General features: G+C 51.1%; 1 protein-coding gene across 1 annotated transcript in view; it reads left to right on the top strand.

Annotated features, from left to right (window-relative positions):
- Nucleotides 1-18,625, top strand: part of Blk (BLK proto-oncogene, Src family tyrosine kinase) — a 47,404-nt gene extending 28,779 nt beyond the window's left edge. The window contains exons 2-13 of the mRNA XM_041669566.1: nucleotides 1,243-1,351; nucleotides 2,618-2,669; nucleotides 3,620-3,713; nucleotides 4,511-4,609; nucleotides 5,760-5,863; nucleotides 9,012-9,158; nucleotides 9,482-9,634; nucleotides 10,515-10,694; nucleotides 11,952-12,028; nucleotides 15,019-15,169; nucleotides 16,849-16,980; nucleotides 17,873-18,625. Coding sequence (XP_041525500.1) covers nucleotides 1,244-1,351; nucleotides 2,618-2,669; nucleotides 3,620-3,713; nucleotides 4,511-4,609; nucleotides 5,760-5,863; nucleotides 9,012-9,158; nucleotides 9,482-9,634; nucleotides 10,515-10,694; nucleotides 11,952-12,028; nucleotides 15,019-15,169; nucleotides 16,849-16,980; nucleotides 17,873-18,078 — 1,503 coding nt within the window. The 5' untranslated portion in view covers nucleotide 1,243 and the 3' untranslated portion in view covers nucleotides 18,079-18,625. The remainder of the gene's footprint in view (nucleotides 1-1,242; nucleotides 1,352-2,617; nucleotides 2,670-3,619; nucleotides 3,714-4,510; nucleotides 4,610-5,759; nucleotides 5,864-9,011; nucleotides 9,159-9,481; nucleotides 9,635-10,514; nucleotides 10,695-11,951; nucleotides 12,029-15,018; nucleotides 15,170-16,848; nucleotides 16,981-17,872) is intronic.
- Nucleotides 18,626-19,146: the final 521 nt, after the last annotated feature.

Below are 19,146 nucleotides of genomic sequence, written 5' to 3'. Positions count from 1 at the left end.
TCTGCTGATGCAATCACAGACATCAAAACTGGAGGTGTCGATTGCTGTTCAACCACGACACACACAGCAGGTGTGGCTAAAGGGTTTCTGCTCTCTGGCTTTAACTGTTGCCTTCACCACATCCGTTTGGTTTCGGACTTTGAGCACCTCCCTAGGGTAAACAGGGACCTCCTGGCCCTTATGAGAGTCTGCATGGGGGTCAAGTATGTTTCTAAGCAACGAAAGTCTCCTGCCCTCTTTTTGGTAACCCACAAAGTACACACACACACACACACACACACACACACACACACACAGACAGGCCCACATCCTCCTCCCATCTTTTCTGGGAAGGGAGGCCATTGTCTACTGGATGAAGCTCCAAGCCTCCTGAAACACCAGAGTTACACGTGCTCCCCCTGCCCTGGTGGACTTCTGCACATCCTGTCTCTAACCACCCTGAAATTGCAGAGTTAGCCCAAGCCCAGTCACAGAGAAAGTTGTCACACAGCCTCCTGAGTGACTAGTCTGTAGCTGGTCTTCACTGAGAACCTATGCACTCCCCAAAGCCCTGGAAAGTCAGTTGTTCATGGAATGTAAGTAGTGGGTCATGAACTGGATTTCCTGTCAGAATCTTGAAATAGTCCATTTTGCTGGTTAAGTGAACACGGGCTCCTCTGTCAATGGTGAGGTTTTATTTTCAGCATGTCGAGTAGGGTGCTCTGCAGTTGGAGTTTTAGGGTGAGATGCCCTATGCAGTGGACAAACTGACAGCTAGCACAGCAGGCACTGAAGGCCCGGCCATACGTACCTGGTAACACTGGAAATTTTGTGTGGAAGAGCGATCATGGTCAAGTTTATTCTTTGGCGAAGAATCTTAGTGAATGTGGGAAAGACCCAAACACCCAGGGAGGGAAGGGGAGACTCCCCAGTGACGTAGAGGCCCTCTGGCAAAATAAGACTAAAAGCAGGCCACCAGACATGGTCAGGCTCCTGTCAAATCAAGATCACTCCCCTGCCCACGTTACTGTCCCTGAGAAACTGGCACCCATGCCAGATGATATCTGTGTCCAAAACACGGATATTTTCCCTCTCTGGGTCACTGAGAAAAGGATGGGTACCAGTTAGCCCTCTCAGCCTCTTCTCCCGTGCTCTGCTGTGGAGAGCTGCGCAGTCAGGTATTTCTAACCAGAAGGGGTTGAAAGGTTGGATGCAGGGAGCCAGGGGCTTGGGTTCTCATTCATTGCCGATACTCTCCTACAGGATGGGGCTGCTGAGCAGCAAGAGGCAGGTCGGCGGTGAGAAGGGCAAGGGCTGGAGCCCCGTGAAGGTTCATGCCCAGAGCAAGGCTCCCCCACCCCTGCCACCTCTGGTAAGTGATCAGCCCCTTCCAGGAGAGAGTCTACGATACGAGGTACTCCCTGAACCAGCCCCTCTGGCGTCTAGATGACTGATTTCAGTTTCTGCTTGGTCACAAACCTATTAGTTTGGGGGCAATTGGAATCATGACTGGACCCATGTCCTTCCCTGACTGTTATTGTAGGCAGTACCAAAATTCTAGCAGAGACCTGAGCAGAGACTGCTGGTTCCCTTTTATAGATGAGCCCTGGCCTCTCTTCTAGCTGGGTCCAAGTGTCACACAAGACTCTGCACACAGTGAGACATTTATTGAGTGAGTGAATGAATGAATGAATGAATGATGAAGGATGGATGGATGGATGGATGGATGAGAATATGGGTAAATTCAAACTTAGGTCAAGTTATTTCCTTGAAGTGACGTACTAATCAGTAGACGCCTAGAACCTAACTTTTTAAATCTGCATAATGCATACTAATTTGAGAAAGATGATGATTCCTTTCTGTTGCACTTGCCAGAGATACTTAGAATCGACTGTCCTGAGCTCCTGCCCCCGAGTTCATGGTTCTAGGATACAGTCCATCCCGGCCAAGTCACAGGAGCAGGAGGCTGAGGCCGGTCTCATTGTTGCTGCTTTAGCTACATTTCTGTTACTATAATAAACGGCCGTGACTGGGGTAACTCAAAGAAGAGCTTCTTTGGGCTTCGGTTCCAAGGGGATAAGAGTCTGTGGATCCAGCATGGTGTTTGTGAGATTTAACCACACTGGGGCATGGTAGATATAGCTCCTTATTTCATTGTTCTGCCATGGATCATAAGGGCTATGCCCATGATGAAAAATGCTTTATGTGAGACCAATACTACACTAGGCATACCCTTGTGCTGTGTTCTGGCACAGATGTGTGGAAGTCTTCCCTTGGGTTAGACACCAGAGAACATTGATTGAGTTTTAGGGAAACGCAATTTTAAGATATTTTTCTTAGCCAGTAAATACCTGTCTGCAACTTCTTCAATGGTGGAGCCAGAATTTTAACGGAGGAGACAGGGTTTTTTTTCCCCCTTTGAGGCTGTGGCATCTCCATATATGGTCAAGGCAAGGATGGCAGATGGCCTGGGAAGACAGGGGCGCTCCAAGGAGCGTATACAGAATTTATCTAAGTATCCCCGTATGGTGGCACCTCTCCTTCCTCAGAGCGGGTCCCCACAGGTAATCTAGCCAACTGGTCCTTTAGTCTGCTTTTGCTGCAGACTGCCCACTAACTCAGTGTACTTCTGCCCAAGGTTGTCTTCAACCACCTCAGCCCTCCATCTCCTAACCAGCACCCGGATCAAGGTAAGAACGGGGCACAAGTGCATCTCTCAGTACACACCATGTGTTAGAACCAGAGCAGTTGGGGCGGGCCCCATAGGACTGGAAAGGGGAAGGGAAAGCTGGGAGTGTAAAAACCACTCTGCAAGCTGTAAAAGATCCCAAAGGAAAAAGTTACGGGAGCGGATCCGGCACTGTTGAGGCCTGGCTCACAGACACAACCTCGCAGACTCCTTCGCTGTCGGCACGAGGTCTGGTCCACGTGGAGGACAACTCCTTGCCTCCCTCTTTCTGTCTGTGTCCTGTCTCCCCTGAAAACCTTCTAGCCATGTGTACTTCCTCCTTTATCCCAGACTCCACTCTGCTCTAACTGGACTATTGTGGTCACATAATGAATGAGCCTCCTTTTGGGCTGGGTCTCATCAAGCCTCATTCAGAACTAACCTCCATGCATCCCCATCAGCCACCACACCAGCCATCTCTTCACTCATGGAGAACATGGAGCATGCAGCACACAGACCACTGTATTCCAGGACAGGGGAAGATGTCACCATGGTAACACACCTCTCCTGTCCTGGGAGAGATCAACTTTTTATCTTTATAAACAAAGCGCTAGAACTAATCAGTGTTATCATCTGGTGTCCCTTACCTGGCTAAGGACGCTATCTTTCTCAACAGAAAAGTGATCCTCCACTTTCTATCAGGAGGTACCCCATCTTTAGAATAGAGACTCAGGGGAAGGAAATACTGACAGTCTTTGGTACAAGTTTGAGTCTTAACATCGCAAGTTCTAAAGTTCCGCAGTAGGTTTGAACTGAACCCAGGAGTGCCCTGACCTTTGACCCTGCGTAGGTTTTCGGTTCCCTGTCACTAATCATCTTCAGAGGTGGAAGATGATTCACAGCACATAGTACCCCAGACCTCTGCCTCTCTTGTAGACCCAGTAGTAGCCATCTTTTCCTTGTCGTTTTCAGAGGAGCATTTTGTGGTGGCCCTGTTTGACTATGCGGCCGTGAATGACAGGGACCTGCAGGTGCTGAAGGGAGAGAAGCTCCAGGTCTTGAGGAGGTAAACGTCTAGAATGCTGCCCCTGTCAGACAGGATCCCCCACTGTCCACATCCCTGGGGCATCCCTTGAGGGTCTTCACTATCGCCATGCCCCTCTCCTGTCTCCTGGCATTTTCTTAAGCTCGAGCCATTGTCCTCCCGCCACATCCTTCTGACCAGGTCGATTCTATTTCCAGCCTTCTGTTCTGCTGTTAAACTCTAGCAAGAAACCTCTCTGGACCCCACATAGTAACTCCATGTCGGCTTAATTCCTGTGCCCTTTCTCAGGACACCCTCCAAGGTCTGTTTGTTTTCCCCCTTCTTCTCTCCCTTCCTCCACCCTTTAAGCCTACACCATGGAGCCCCAAGGTCTGATTTGTTCCTGAAGTTCTGCAGTAGGTTTGAGCTGAACCCATGAGTGCCCTGACCTTTGACCCTGCGTAGGTTTTCAGTTCCTCTCTTGCCAACAGCCCTCCTTCCTGGGTTTGTTTTTTAACCAGTCCCAACTCATCCCATAAGTTTTGGACACGCCCCATCCGTTAAGACAGGGGCCGATTAGAAAAGGACAGGGTCCTTGGGCCAGTGAGGCTGTCCAGACAAATCTTCCCTTCTTCCTCTGCACCGTGACCCCTTCTGTCTGTCACATGCTCCGCACAGTGGATGGGCCACTCATACAGCACCTCTTGATCACCATACTGTCTGTCCACCTCTGCCATCCTGTCTTCTATCAGAATAGGACGTGTTGTGGGGTGCCGGGAGCTGCCCAAAACATCTACAGTGAGCCTCTGTCATATTTCTGTCTCCCCTCTTCCCACTAGCACTGGAGACTGGTGGCTGGCTAGATCGCTCATCACCGGAAGAGAAGGCTATGTGCCCAGCAACTTTGTAGCCCCGGTGGAGACCCTGGAGGTAGAAAAGTAGGTGGATAAATTGCCTAGAGTCAGAGGTGTCAGGGCTGCTCTAGCCGTTCTGAATATAGCAGGGCCAGGGAGAGCTGATAGAGGCTGTTGATGAGGGGTTGTGAATTGGAGGTTCTGGATCTTGTCTAACACTCTGAGGGATACTCAGGGAGTCTGTCTGTCTTCTCACCTGAAGGAAGGGACACTCGCTTCCTGGCTTCTCTGGGTGAGACTATCCCCAGTGCCTGGTCCCCTCCAGAATCCACAGCAAGGTTCTATGTGACCACTCATCCCCAGAGGACTTCTTCAGCGTTCTCCTCACCAGCTTCTGTACACGGGGAAGGTGCCCCTCGGCCACTAACCTACTCCCTCACATGGCACAGAGACATGGGCACGCACCACATCATGGTGGCAACACTGCCTCCTTCCCTTCCCACACACCGTGAGCCCTGGGTCTTTCTCCAGAACCATGTTGTATTAGTTATGTCTTTTGTCCCTATTTTAAAAAATACAGTATATGGGGGAGGGGTATTTTAGTTCATTGTTTAAGAGAGTACAGTCCATCCTGATGGAAAAGACAAAGTAGCATTCATGGTGGCAGGAATGTACAACTGGGGACCTCTCACATCTCGGTGGGCCAGGAAGTAGCCAGAGCTCTGGCAGGAAAGCTGAGCTGACTTGTCGCCTCAAGTGACACCCCCATGACCTCCAGTTAGACCTCGTATCTCAAAGGTTCCACAACCTTCCAGATGGAACCACTCGCTGGGGACCATTTATATAAGGAGCATTCTACATCTGACCACAAGTGCTAATGTCCCCGTGCTAAAGAGAGGGGACTTGGGAAGAGTCCAGGCCCAGAAAGCCCCTGGCAGTACTGTATTCACTCGGATGGCAAGACAATGGCAACCTCATGACAACATCTGGTGCCAGGGGGAGGGTAGTGGATCGGGTGTGATTTTGCCAGGGGCTTTCTGGACCAATAGAGGTCACATAACTCATGTTCTCATTTCATCAGGGAAAGCATGAGCTTAGAAGTTGTTGGGAGATGGGATGGAACGGGGTTGCAGGGACTTTGGGGCATCTAACTTAACGAGATATGAGGAACATCTCAGGATAGACTTGGGGGTATCCCCAACTCTGAGGCACACCCACTGTCGCTGTTTTCCAGATGGTTCTTCAGGACCATCAGCAGGAAGGATGCTGAGAGGCAGCTGCTGGCTCCAATGAACAAGGCTGGGGCCTTCCTCATCAGAGAGAGTGAGAGCAATAAAGGCAAGTCTGGGGCCTCACCATCTTGCTCTGTGTGATCCTGGGAAGCCCCTACTGAGGCCTCCGTCTGGAGTGGGAGGGATCCCCGAAGGCTTCTGTCCTGTGTCCCTGCCTGGGGGGGCTGGCTTTGAGGCTGTCCACACCTGCTGTTTTCCTGGCCCCCGAGACTGACACCCCTAGGATCTGGATGGTGGGGCAGTGGAAAGCCCTGTGCCGCAGTGGTCATAGCTAAGGGAGGCAGATGGGGGCTGAGGAAGTACCACGCAGCTCCCAGTCCCTGACACACTTTGAAATCAAAGACTCAAGAAGCTCAGAGGATCTTTAAAAAACATCTCAGGCAAGGCCAGCAGGCCTGAGTCTGAATAAGCATGGGATAAAATGGGACTCGCTGAACATAGCGGACAATGAGGACTGCTGAGAACTCAAGAACAATGGCAATGGGTTTTTGATCCTACTGCACGTACTGGCTTTGTAGGAGCCTAGGCTGTTTGGATGCTCACCTTACTAGACCTGGATGGAGGTGGGTGGTCCTTGGACTCCCCACAGGGCAGGGAACCCTGACTGCTCTTCGGGGTGATGAGAGAGGGGGAGTTGATTGGGGGAGGGGGAGGGAAATGGGAGGCGGTGGCGGGGAGGAGACAGAAATCTTTAATAAATTAATTAATTAAAAAAAAGAAAAAACATCTCAGGCAGAGGCTGGCAGGTCTTAGGAGGTTGGTAGGTGGCCTGTGTCTCGGAGTAGATGGGGCAGTGACTGGTGGATTAGAAGCTGTTAGGTATGGTGGTGCAGGCCTTTAATTCCAGCACTTGGGAAGCAGAGGCTGGTAGATCTTTGTGAATGTGAGGCCAGTCTGGTCTACAAAACGAGTTCCAGGACAGCCAGGACTGTTACATAGAGAAACCCGGTCTAAAAAAATCGAAGCCAACACCCAAGACTCAGAGATTCAGATCTGTGTGTGGCTGAGTCAGATGCTTCCACCAGCCTCGGGCCACTGCTTCTGCTTCCCTCCCTCCTGTCTGCCATTTTCTAAATAATATTCTCCTACATTCTTCTCCTTGTTTATTTATTATTATTTTTAGAGAGTTTTTCTATGTAGAACAGGCTGACCTTAACCTTGTATTTCTCCTCTTGCTTCTGCTGGGAGCTGGGATTACAGGCATGTACCCATCCAATTGACATTCCTTCTAATGTCTTTTTTGTTTTGTTTTGGAGACAAGGCCTCACTTGTTTTTGTGGTTCTGGGACTCAAACACTAGTCAATCCCTCTATCAACTGACCTGTGCCCCAGATCCTTAATGTCCTTCTTATTATAAAATAGGAAGTATGTACAATGTATGCAAAACTGTGAGCGATTATAAATTATACAGAGCAATGAATAAACCCCCATGTAACCACAGCCAGAAGGCAGAACATTCTAGATGTAGAAGAGCCCCTCGCTCCTCCACTGGCCTCTTCCCTGAGAGGTGATTGGCTTATCTAGAGTCCATTCTTCTGCTGGTTAACTCTTTGGTTAGCTTTAGGTCCCTGTTAGCTTCCCACAGGGCCGTTCTGCTGCGGTTGTTTTTTTCACTTAACTACTGTGGGACTCTCCATTATCACACACACACATGCTCCCCATAATTCCAAAGCAGAATCCCACAATGCATGTCAAAGCCACAGCCTTTATTTCAAGCTAAGCAAGAAGCTGCCTCAGGAGCCCCGTGCAACCCTTGGGATGCCCCTCGGCTTCTCAAGCAGTTGGTTATTGGTTTCTGTGTGAGGAGCTACTGACGTCCTGGCTGAGAGGTAGGCAGACTCTTCAGTGGTAAGGAATTTGAGAGGAAAGGGTTCAGTGGGGAGGGCAGGAGAGGAGAGAGGGTGATGGAGAGTGAGGATGACTGTAACTCAGCACTTGGGAAGCAAAGGCAGATGGGTCTTTGTGAGTTCGAGGCCAGCCTGGTCTATAGAGTGAATTTCAGGACAGCCAAGGGCAACACAGAGAAACCCTGCTTCGGAAAAAAACAAAAAGCAAATTGGTACTTCTCCATATGCCCCAGGCAGCCCAGCCACTCCCCAAAGACAGGAGGTCCCATCGACATGGAGCTGGCAGTATTGGGGTGCCTTTTAAAACTACCCAGTTTCTATAAGGTAGGCAGGACCTTGGATGGCTTCAAGTTTCAGGAGCTACATCTAGTGAAGGAAAGAAAGAAATGCTTTGGCATTTATACAGGTGCAGCATCCCAGCGGGAAAAGCGCTTGACCTCGCTGCGCTGGTGTGAGATCGCTGAACTCAATAGTGCCTGCTCTGGGCCCTTAGAGACAGAGGCATGGTTGCGAGAGCAGGTTGGAGTGGGGAAGTCTGCAGTATCCGATCTAGGGCTAAGGTCCGGGGCAAGGGCTGCAGCAGCTTTAAGGTGTGTTGGAAGGGAGTGGGGCCTCTTGGCATTCTTTTGCAAGTTTGTTGTGAGGAACACATAGGCCAAGAAAAGACACAAGCAGGAAAGAGGCTTGAGACACGCAAGCACCCAACGCTATCAGCCTGGACCCGTATCAAGGGCCTCATGCAGCGAAGTGTCCTGGCCTGACCCCTTGTGGCGAAGGGTGGGACTGCGTCTCAAAGGTGCACCTACAGGGAAAGTGGGGGCACCCGGAACCCCAAGCCGGCTGTTAACTTTCAAAGTAACCTCCTTTCAGTGTCTCTATATCTCACAAATAAAGAGTTTGAAAATGGGAAAATCTGTGGCCGTAACCTCTGCGAAATAGCTCATCATGTTTCTGGGAAGAGCATGGAACTAAAGAGCCCGACTGGCCGTTTTCTCTGGGGAAGTCATCAGCCCACAAGTCAAAGATACTAAAGCTCCGAGTCTCCTGGCAACCCTCCGTATCTCAGACACTCCAATAGAGGACCCATGTATAGCTGAGAAACGGTCCTGTCTGCCCCAGAGTTCCTGATTCCCGGTAGTTTGGGGACTCGAGGGAAAGTCTGGGTCAGACAGTCACCAAATAGGAAGTGTTTCTGGAAGAGTGGAGCCAGACCAAAGGGAAAGGGGGATTGCCCTGAAATGGCTGAGAACAGAATTGGGGGTACCTTATTCAGCTTACAGGAGCCCCACTTCTAGTCCTGGGTTTTACATTCCTGCCTCACTTCTCACGTGTCTGTTAACCCTCTAGGTGCCTTTTCCCTGTCTGTGAAGGATGTCACCACCCAGGGGGAGGTGGTCAAGCACTATAAGATCCGCTCCCTGGACGACGGTGGCTATTACATCTCTCCTCGGGTCACCTTCCCCACCCTCCAGGCCCTGGTTCAGCACTATTCCAGTAAGAGGTGTCGGGGCAGGAGGGTCCCAGAGGAACTCTCGGGTTCTCTATTGTATGATCCCACACTGTGTGAGTCAACCGGGGGCGGAGGTGTTCACCGAGCCAGACTTAAGGACGATTCAAAGTCAGCAACCTAATGCTCGGCATGGGGCTACTTGGAAAGTAACAAGGGCCTGCAGTCTCAGAGAGGGCAGGTTCCAGACACCATGTCCTGCCTGCCACCGTGGGAGGAAAGAGACAAAGGACAGAGCTGGGGGACAGTGTGGTTCCTAAGGGAAGTCTCCTCTGATGGCCTCTAGCTTCTCTTTTCTTCCCTGATACAGAGAAAGGGGATGGTTTGTGCCAGAAGTTGACCCTGCCCTGTGTGAGCCCAGCCCCGAAAAACCCCTGGGCACAGGATGAATGGGAAATCCCCAGGCAGTCTCTCAAGCTGGTCCGGAAACTTGGGTCTGGGCAGTTTGGAGAAGTCTGGATGGGTGAGTGGTGGCATCCCAGGTTCCCTCTCTCCACTCTGTGTTCTGAGCCTGAAGTGGCCATGGGGACAGATGGCTCCATATGAGCAGTGCACCCCCTTCCCTGAGGTGCCTGTGAGAGGCAGACACATAGCTGTGGACCTTTACAGATGAGCTAATAAAGCCCCGATGCCAAGGGATCCACATTGTTGCTCTATCTTCTTTGCAACAGAAGAGAATCAAATCCAGGACTTCCCGAATTTAAGCCAGTTCCTCTTTCATTCCCAATTGGCTGCTAGCTTTGTGGCTGGCTTACGTGTATTCAACCATCCTGTCAGGTCCTCTTAGCTCCAACTGTCCAGGCAGAAGCCATCCATCAGGCACTGGGAGCCAAGAGCCAGGAGACAGGAGCTCGGGGCTCTATATAAACAGAAGCCATGCTTGCCCCAGCACTCACACTGTTCCATCATAGCTGCCGCCTGCTGCTAACTTACAGCGCTATACATACAGAACATATGGCCCTTTGTCATATTCCGCTCTGGTCCATGTCTCCGGGGCACAAGTTCAAAGCCTCCCAGAATCTCACACCCAGAACTGAGACACCTGTGGTTGGAGCTGCAGACGTGGGCTCCTCACAAGGCTCACTACCCTGGAAAGCGCAAGTCCTGGCTATTAACTTACATCCTTTAGTGCGTGTCATCCCTTTCCCTCAGACTGTGTGAATCCCACCACAGCCTGACGCTCCATCATTGGGCTTGCAGAAACAAGTGGCATCTTACACAAGACATGCACTCCTATCTTCTCCCACTTGGACCTTGGGCCCACCAAGAGTCTAGGGCTTGAATCTGTGGTGAAGGGTTTTCTTCAACGTCTGAGTGGCTCCTTCATTCTCCTGCCCCGTCAGGTTATTACAAAAACAATGTGAAGGTGGCCGTCAAGACTCTGAAGGAGGGGACCATGTCTCCAGAAGCGTTCCTGGGCGAGGCCAACGTGATGAAAAGCCTACAGCACGAGAGGCTGGTCCGTCTCTACGCCGTGGTCACCAGAGAGCCCATTTACATCGTCACTGAGTACATGGCCAGAGGTGGGACCCCTCCCCCTCTCTACGGGACAGGTCTTTGAAGGCAAAAAACAAGAGTAGAGCATGGTGGCAGGTTTGTCTGGCCTGCAGGTTCCTATGGGGATCTGTAAGCTTGATCTTAGGAGAAGGGAGGCTGAGAAACACGGTAGAATCATTTTCCCAGAGCCATGTTCTCAGCTCAGGGGAAGCTCAGCCTTCTAGGGCACAGGTTTTGTTTCTGGAGTGTGTTTTCCACTCCCAGAGCATGCTCTGTTTCCAGACCTCGGTTTGTTTGTTTGTTTGTTTCTGGGGCACATACATCATGCTTTGATCCCTGTTATGATGCACAGAGCTTTGCACAGTAGGAAGAGCCGTAGGCTGGGCATCCAAAGGTGGATCGAATAACCCAGTTCCACTTCCTGGTTATGGGAACTCTGGCAAAACTATGAACATTTCACAGTATGAGTGACAAGGGAAATGGTACTTGGCAGCCTCTGTATGGGGCCTGGCAGCTTCTGCAGTGTCTCCCCAGGAGACAGCTGGCCAGGATGAGACCTGAGTCTACCTTCCACCTAAGGGATCTCACCATTCCTGTGGCCCTGATATCACCTTACTTCCTGAAGGTCCTTAATGTGACTATGCTAACTATAATCATTGCCACCAAGGGAGTCGGCATCACAGGCAGTGCTGGGTGCTTGCCTCCTGGCTGAATTTTCAAGAGCACCTACCTGGCAGTGGACTTGGTGGAGGACCTGCAATTTTTTTTTTTTTTTTTTTTTTTTTTTTTTTTTTTTTTTTTAGTTTTTCGAGACAGGGTTTCTCTGTGGCTTTGGAGCCTGTCCTGGAACTAGCTCTGTAGACCAGGCTGGTCTCGAACTCCCAGAGATCCGCCTGCCTCTGCCTCCCGAGTGCTGGGATTAAAGGCGTGCGCCACCACCGCCCGGCAGACCTGCAATTTTTTAAGCCTGCCCCAGCTCTCCCTTCTGGTGTCTTCTTGTTAACACTTCCCTCCGGGGACACCTCCCTCAAGGAGGGAAGGGGACCAAGAAAGACACCCGGAACATCATGCTGGAAAAGAACACTAACCTTAGGCCCAGCTCTGCTGCCTCAAGAGACCCCAGGCACGTCCCTAAACTTGACTGAGAACTTACTTTTGGAAGTCTAGGGGTGAGTGTTTCTGTGAAGTATGAGGCTCCTCAGCCATAGGCAGACCCTCCACGGACCAGGAGAGTGGAGCCAGTTACTGTCACCACTATGCAGTTACTGTCTCTCTTTTCCTAGGATGCTTGCTGGATTTTCTGAAGACGGATGAAGGCAGCAGATTGTCCCTTCCCAGGCTTATTGACATGTCAGCCCAGGTTGGTGTGCTATGAAGCCAAAGAGGCCTGGAGGAATGACACCCCTCCCCCAGGCTTTGAATCCCCTGGTGAGAGGCTGTGTTAGTCAGATGTGGGCTGGGCTGTGAAGGACAGAAAGCCTGAAGTACTAAATGCATAAGTACCTAGAGGTGGACAGGTGAGAGGCTCTGCCCCCTGGTGTCTTCCGCTGGGCACAGAATCTTAGCATGGAATGGCATCTTACTATGCCCAGTGGTTGCTGGCTTTACTACCTGCCTCTTGGCCAGCAAGAAGGGGATGAGGATAAAATCCCATCTTCTTCACTCTAGGGACATTCCCATTACATTTGCTTTTGCATGTCCTCCCCTCTCCACTTGCCTCCACGACCCACTTGGCTGCAAGGGAGTCTGGGAAATGTAGTTCTAATTCTGGGCAGCCATGATGGGATAAGATAGTTCTCTTAGGAAGGTAGAGAGGGCAATGGGTGTTGGAAAGTGAGGGAAGAGGCAAGAATTCTGTTTAGTAGTAGGCAGGTATACTTTGCTTTGACTTAGTTCTTCAACATACCTGTCTTGTTCCAGGGCGGTAAGTCTTGGTGCAGCCCTAGAACTGGCCTAGCCTGATGGGTAGGCATGAGCCACTCAGAGTACAAGTGATATAATTTTCTAGACACGCACACACACACACACACACACACACACACACACACACACACGTCTATCACCATCAGAGACTTCCAGACCTCAGCTGTCCTGGACTGTCCTTTGGTTCTCTCTGGGTCCATGTATAGATGTCTCCAACTTTGGTGAGGCAAGAGCAGAATCAAGGTGGGGCGGCATCGGTATCTTTCTCTCCTAGGGATGGATTCTAGCGGAGGGGGTCTAACTGGCAGGAAGACACATCTGGTGGCTCTGAGTGCAGCTGTCAAAACTGGAACTCTCAGCAAGAAAGCTGTGGTCTGTGGTCAGTGTGCGAGACGCACTGCCAACACCTTACAGAGCTGAGAAGGAGAACCTTCCTGCCCACACGTTAACCCACTTGCCCGCTTGCCCACTTTAACTTCCTCCGCTGTCCCATATTATCTGCAGCTGGTATCAAACTCAGGAACTGAGGTCACACTGTCTTTTTTCCGCTGGGGTAGCAGAGACCTGCCGAGGCAGCTGATAGGGTGGGCGCAGAAAGTTCACCCCGGCCGCTGGCTTTGAGGAAGGCGCTTGATTCTCAGGATCCCATCATCCCGTTTCCTTATCTTTCCTTGCCCACTCTCTTTTCACTCCACCACACAAAGACCCTCCCCCCAAGGAAAAACTGGGTCCTCTCCGTGTGGCCTCTGCAGTCACAAGGACAGTGCCTGCCCAGTGTCCTATCATACCTGTCTATTCTGTGCGGATTGTCTTGGACTCTTCCTGTCCACAGATTCCCAGCCAGTGCCCAGGACCCACTCTCCTCGTCAGAGGTCATGTCTACCAAGGCTTTCCTGGACAAGGGATGTTATGGGCTCTGCTCTTGGACCGTTCATTGCTCATCAATGGATAAACAAGTCTTTTTGTGTCCTCGGTTACAAAACAGCGGTGAAGAGAGCTGCTAGAGAGCCCAGGCTCTCGCCTCTGTAGCATCTTTTCCACAGAGCCATCTGGCCCACTGTCTTCTATGTTCACATAGTTTCTTTTTTCTAACACTGACCAACACGTGTTACATAAGAATGTGAACACCACCGGAGCTGCCCCGGTAGAAACTGTGTAGGCTCAGGCTCTCCGCGCCTCACAGCCTAGCCCTAGCAAACACATACTGACTGAGTGGTTTCCCAAGGGAGTGAAGGAGTAAAGGAGAGGACTCACTCATGTAGCTGGGCACGCGGAAACAGGAGCTGTGGAACCAGGGGCTGGGGTGTGGCTCGGTAGGAGAGAAGCTACGAGTGTGTGTACCTGAGTTCCTGGGCAAGTAGGTTCCCGTCAAAGGCTGACATCCTGCAGGGACAGATGAGAGCTGAGGTCTCTTCATCCATCCATCAGTGAGTGGCTAAAGCCTGAATGACTTGGTGCAGGTGATTGTTGCAGACAACAGACACGGCTCCTCTTCCATGAGAACCTCTGTTCCCCTGGATTCCACCCTTCCCCCACAAGGGTTCACTCGGGGCAGGGACAGGTCCAGGGCCTCAGCTGCAGTCAGCTCACTGGGCACTGGTCCTAAATCTGCGTCCTGAGATGATCTCTGATGTTGCAGGTCAGACTGTGTTGGAGGAGGCTGCTTGTTCTTCCCTGCTGCCCGGCTATCTCAGACTCGAAATAATTACACAGAAACTGTGTTAATTAAATCACTGCTTGGCCCATTAGCTCTACCTCCTTATTGGCTAACTCTTATATTAATTTAACCCACTTCTATTAGTCTGTGTATTGCCATGTGGCAGTGGCTTACCAGCAAAGTTTCGGCATGTCTGACTCTGGGGGTGGCTCCATGGCGTCTCTTTGATTCCGCCCTTCTTTTTCCCAGCATTCAGCCTAGCTTTCCCTGACTACCTAAGTTCTGCCTTGCAGTTTCTTTATTCTTTATTCATTAATGGTAATCACAGCACACAGAGGGGACTCCCACATCAAGACTGTGACCCACATACACACCAAGGAAGTGACACAGCCTGTTGGACATTAGTGATCCCAAGGCATGGTTGGCTCCTCTGAGAGAAATGTCCTCTGAGAGAGCAGTCCTGCCCTTCCCTGCTAACCCTGTACACCCTGTTCATTCCTTCTTCTCCATCTTCCATAACCACAGACTTCCTTTGCTATTCCTGGCCTGTAGAACCTTGGAGACTATTGTCTAGGACGGGAGGACAGGGGTGGGGATGGCAGTCCAGCTGTTTGATGAGAGCTTCTCTGCTGCCCTGGGCTCTGGGCTGGTCTCATGGGGAGAGGTGGGTGTTTCCCCTCATTACCCGGCAGGGGATGTGAGGCTGGCCCCACATCCAGGCTGGAGGGCTCCGTTCTTGCTGCCCTTCACCATATGACCCGTTCCCTCAGATCGCAGAAGGGATGGCTTACATAGAACGCATGAACTCCATCCACCGTGACCTGCGGGCAGCCAACATCCTGGTATCTGAGACCTTGTGTTGCAAAATCGCTGACTTCGGCTTGGCTAGGATCATCGACAGTGAATACACTGCCCAAGAGGGTGAGCAGACTCCTCCCCTCTCCCTCAACCTTTAAACTTCTCAATTCCCTGGGGCCCCCTCAAATGCCTCCTTGGTCTGGGAGATGAGTCGGGAGACCCATGGGCCTTGCGTTTGCCATGACGCTGGCCTTTTCCCAGCTCGTTCATTACTTCCTTACCCTGGATAGAAGAGGGGGTGGGGCAGAGAAGCACCTCAGGTGTAGGAGCACCTTGGGACTCCTCATTCAGAATGGCCTTAGAATGCTGAATATCTCCTGGAGACTGCAGCGCACATGGATCTAGCAAAGGGTCTGAGGAATCCTGCAATGGCGCTTAATTCCCATGTGTTTCACCTCCTGATCCCCCAACTGAGTTGCGAGAATATTTTTTTTCCCACCCAGTTCCTATCACCCTCCTGTGGAAGGAGGATGTCATGGAGCACAACTTGGAAAACAGGGCTCAAACTAAACCTAAGCATCCAACTCTGGTACCCGAGTAAGGGGCGCTATGGAGCGCTCTGCTCTGTTAATATGAATGAGGAAAATTGACTTTGCCAGGAGACTCCGGTGCGCTGAGCAAACCAGCAGTATCAGCTGAATGTGCGCTAAGCAGTGGATTTGGGAGGATAGCCAAGGCTTGGGGATCCATTCCTCTCCTCAGGGACTTCAGGCTGGCTCCTGGAACTGAGAAAACAGTGTTAAGCCTGAGGTACCGGCTGTGGGCTTTGCAGTCCTCCCACACAGTGGCCCTCAGAGGTGCGTCTGTGTGCCAGGGTTTCCTTTTGCAGGAAAGGACCGGCTGAGACATAGAGCAGTTAAAATGGCTCTCCCTTGCCATGGTCCCTGCCACTAAACTAGGCCATATGAGATAGGAAAGGATCCTTCCATCCCAGATGGAAATGCACAGGGCTGGAGACATAGTTTGGTTTGCAGAGAGCTTCCCCAGCATGCATAGAGCCTTCGGTTCCATATCTAACACAAACAGCATGGTGGGGCATAGCTGTAATCCCAGCTCGCAGAAGGTGGTGGCAGGAGGATCAGGAGTTTAAGAGTATCCTTGGCTACCTCAAGTTTGAGGCCAGCCTGGGATACACAAGACCCTATCTCCAAAACCCCAAACCAAACCAAACAGGACACCAGATAGAAGCACGTGTTAGTGACCCTGAGGGTTGACACGTTTTAAGAACACCTAAGGTTGTGGCAAACAACTGTATCTTCCCATATCCGTGTGTATCCAATGTCCACACCCTGAAAGACCCCCAGTGGGGACAGATAGGAAGGGGCTGGATGTAATTGATTTTTCTTTGGGTCGCCAGCCCACAAACAATGACACGGAGGCTTATGAACTTATGAAAGCTCGGCCTTAGCTTCGTCTTGTCCTGTTAGCTCTTATAACTTAAATTAACCTGCTTTTTTTAATATACACTTTACCATGTGGCTTCTTACCTTTCTTTCACACTGTATGTTCAACTTCCTCCATGTCTCATTAGTATCTCCTCTGGACCTCAATTATCTCCTCCTACTTCCTCTTTCTGCCTGGAAGTCCCACCTACACCTGCTGCCTAACCATTGGTTGTTCAGTTCTTTATTATGCCAAACAATACATTTTCACACCGGGTACAGATATCCCCCAATGATGGGTTGCCTTAGGATGAGGGTAGAGAGCTGACAGTCCCTGGAGCTAATGCACTTTCCTGGCAGGGGCCAAGTTCCCCATCAAGTGGACTGCCCCAGAGGCCATCCACTTCGGGGTGTTCACCATCAAGGCTGATGTATGGTCCTTCGGAGTCCTGCTGATGGAGATCATCACATATGGGCGTGTTCCCTACCCAGGTAGGTTTTGTCCCTGGAACTTCTCGCTATCCTCCTGGAGCATCCTGGTGGTGGCTCCCCAGGCTCAGTGCCTATAGGTACCACACACTGGTCAGGGCAGGTCCTGTCACAGGGCCACAGGGCTTCATCCTCTCCTCCCACAGAGGTTGCATGGATCTCCAGGAGAAAGCGTAGTGAGTGTTAGGGGACAGCTTGTAGGTAGAGGACAAGATTATCAGCTTCACCTTGTCCCTGAGGGTGGGATCTCCAGAGTCATATCCTGACATGAGGAACTGGGCCTATGAGGGTCCAGGCAGCAGCTGTGGGTGGGTGTTTTCCACAATGTCCATCTTCGGCGAATACTTACGTAGGTCACATCCAGAAGAAGCTGCCTATGATCACCGGAAACCCTACAGTTCCTTCTCAACTCTTCTCCAAACAGTGGAAAGTAAAAGACATCCTTAAATATGTCACCAGGGCTGAGGAGATGGCTCAGGGGTGTCACACATACACACACACACACATACACACACACACACACACAGAGGGGAGGGAGGGAGGGAGGGAGGGAGGGAGGGAGGGAGAGAGAGAGAGAATTAGGAAAAGATTAGGATGACCCCAGAGCCAGATGTAATGGCTCAAGCTTGTGATGCCATCACTTGGGAGACAGAGACAAAGCTCTTGAGTTCAAGGCTAGCCTGGGTTACTCAAGAAAACCCTGTCTTTAAAAACAAAAACTAAAACAAAAACTAAAACAAACAAAGTGGTACACCTATGTGACCTTCCAGGGTTAGAGTGGCCATAGCATGTGAGAGCCCGCTCTCTCCCATCTAGTCCTGGTCTACTGCCCCCAGAGCCAGCGACTGCACCCCTGGAGTATCTGCCCTGAAGCACCCTGTCTACCCTCCTGCAGGGATGAGTAACCCCGAGGTCATCCGCAGCCTGGAGCAAGGCTATCGCATGCCATGCCCAGAGGCGTGTCCGCCAGAGTTGTACCGTGACATCATCACCGAGTGCTGGCGAGGCCGGCCTGAGGAGCGACCCACCTTTGAGTTTCTGCAGTCGGTGCTGGAGGACTTCTACACAGCCACGGAGGGCCAGTATGAGCTGCAGCCCTAGGCACCCACAGGCTCTGCAGGGCCCCCTGCCTGAGCCTCCTGCTAGACACTTACTTCGGGTTAATTGTTCACACCTGGCTCCTCTGCTAGACCAGACAGGCTGTAAAGTCAGGATGGAATGGCTTACCTACTTCTCCAGTGAGGGAACCAGGAGACTTCATGGTCTGGCGTGGACTCTGAAGGCAGATCCCTGGTCCACCCTTCACTGGCCGTGTGCCTTTGGACGTGTTACCTAGCCACTCTGTGTCTCCTATTCCTTACATGTAAAACAAGAAAAGATTGTATTAGAACTTCCCTACAATTGTGTTCAGTCCCGGGAGGGGGCTGAGAGCTCAGTCTGAACTGTAAGTGATGGACAATGTATAAGGCTGTCGTAACCCAGAGGGTGGCTGATGGCAGACACCAGAGTTCCTGCTTCTCTGGGCTTCAGAGCCTCAATAGCACGTGCCTCCCTGTCTGCTGCTCGGGAACCACGGGCCAGTCCTCCAGGTAGCCCTGGCCTGGCTGTGCCCCGCACTTTGGGACTTGTCTATAATAAACTCATGAGAGTTTTACATCTTTCCAGTTCTTTACTGGTGAAACAATCAGACATGACACACGAAGTCTGTGTAGGAGTTGGGGAGCCCCCTAAGCGCCATCTTCCATCCAATTTCCGGCAAAAAAAAAAAAAAAAAAAAAAAAACTGGACACAACCGACAATGTCTGTTCTGGCCAGCAGGTGGCGATCTCACCCCACAAACCCTTGGTTTGGAATTCCTGGGCTCCATAGAAGCCAAGTACCTTGTGCTCTGAGTTCCCCCAAAACAGAGACAGAAAACCACGAGACGGGGTGGGGAGTCCCCCTAAGCGTGGCGACTCTCTCACTGTTTTTCTGTCTCCCATGTATTCTGTTTTGTTTTGTTATATAGGATTTTTTTGCGGGGGAGGGGGGAGAGGGCAGCAATTTAAGTCTGTAGAAAGAGTCCATTCTCCATAAACCATAACCATAAACCCTCAGCCCTTTAAGTTATTAACATCTCGCAATAGTGAGCACACTTACTCCTCCTGAGGGCCTGATACTGACACACTT

The sequence above is a fragment of the Microtus oregoni genome, unplaced genomic scaffold, assembly GCF_018167655.1.
Source record: "Microtus oregoni isolate MIOR12 unplaced genomic scaffold, Mior012 000001F_ref0000356, whole genome shotgun sequence".
NCBI classification, from domain to species: domain Eukaryota; kingdom Metazoa; phylum Chordata; class Mammalia; order Rodentia; family Cricetidae; genus Microtus; species Microtus oregoni.
This window is presented reverse-complemented; position numbering and strand designations above follow the sequence as displayed.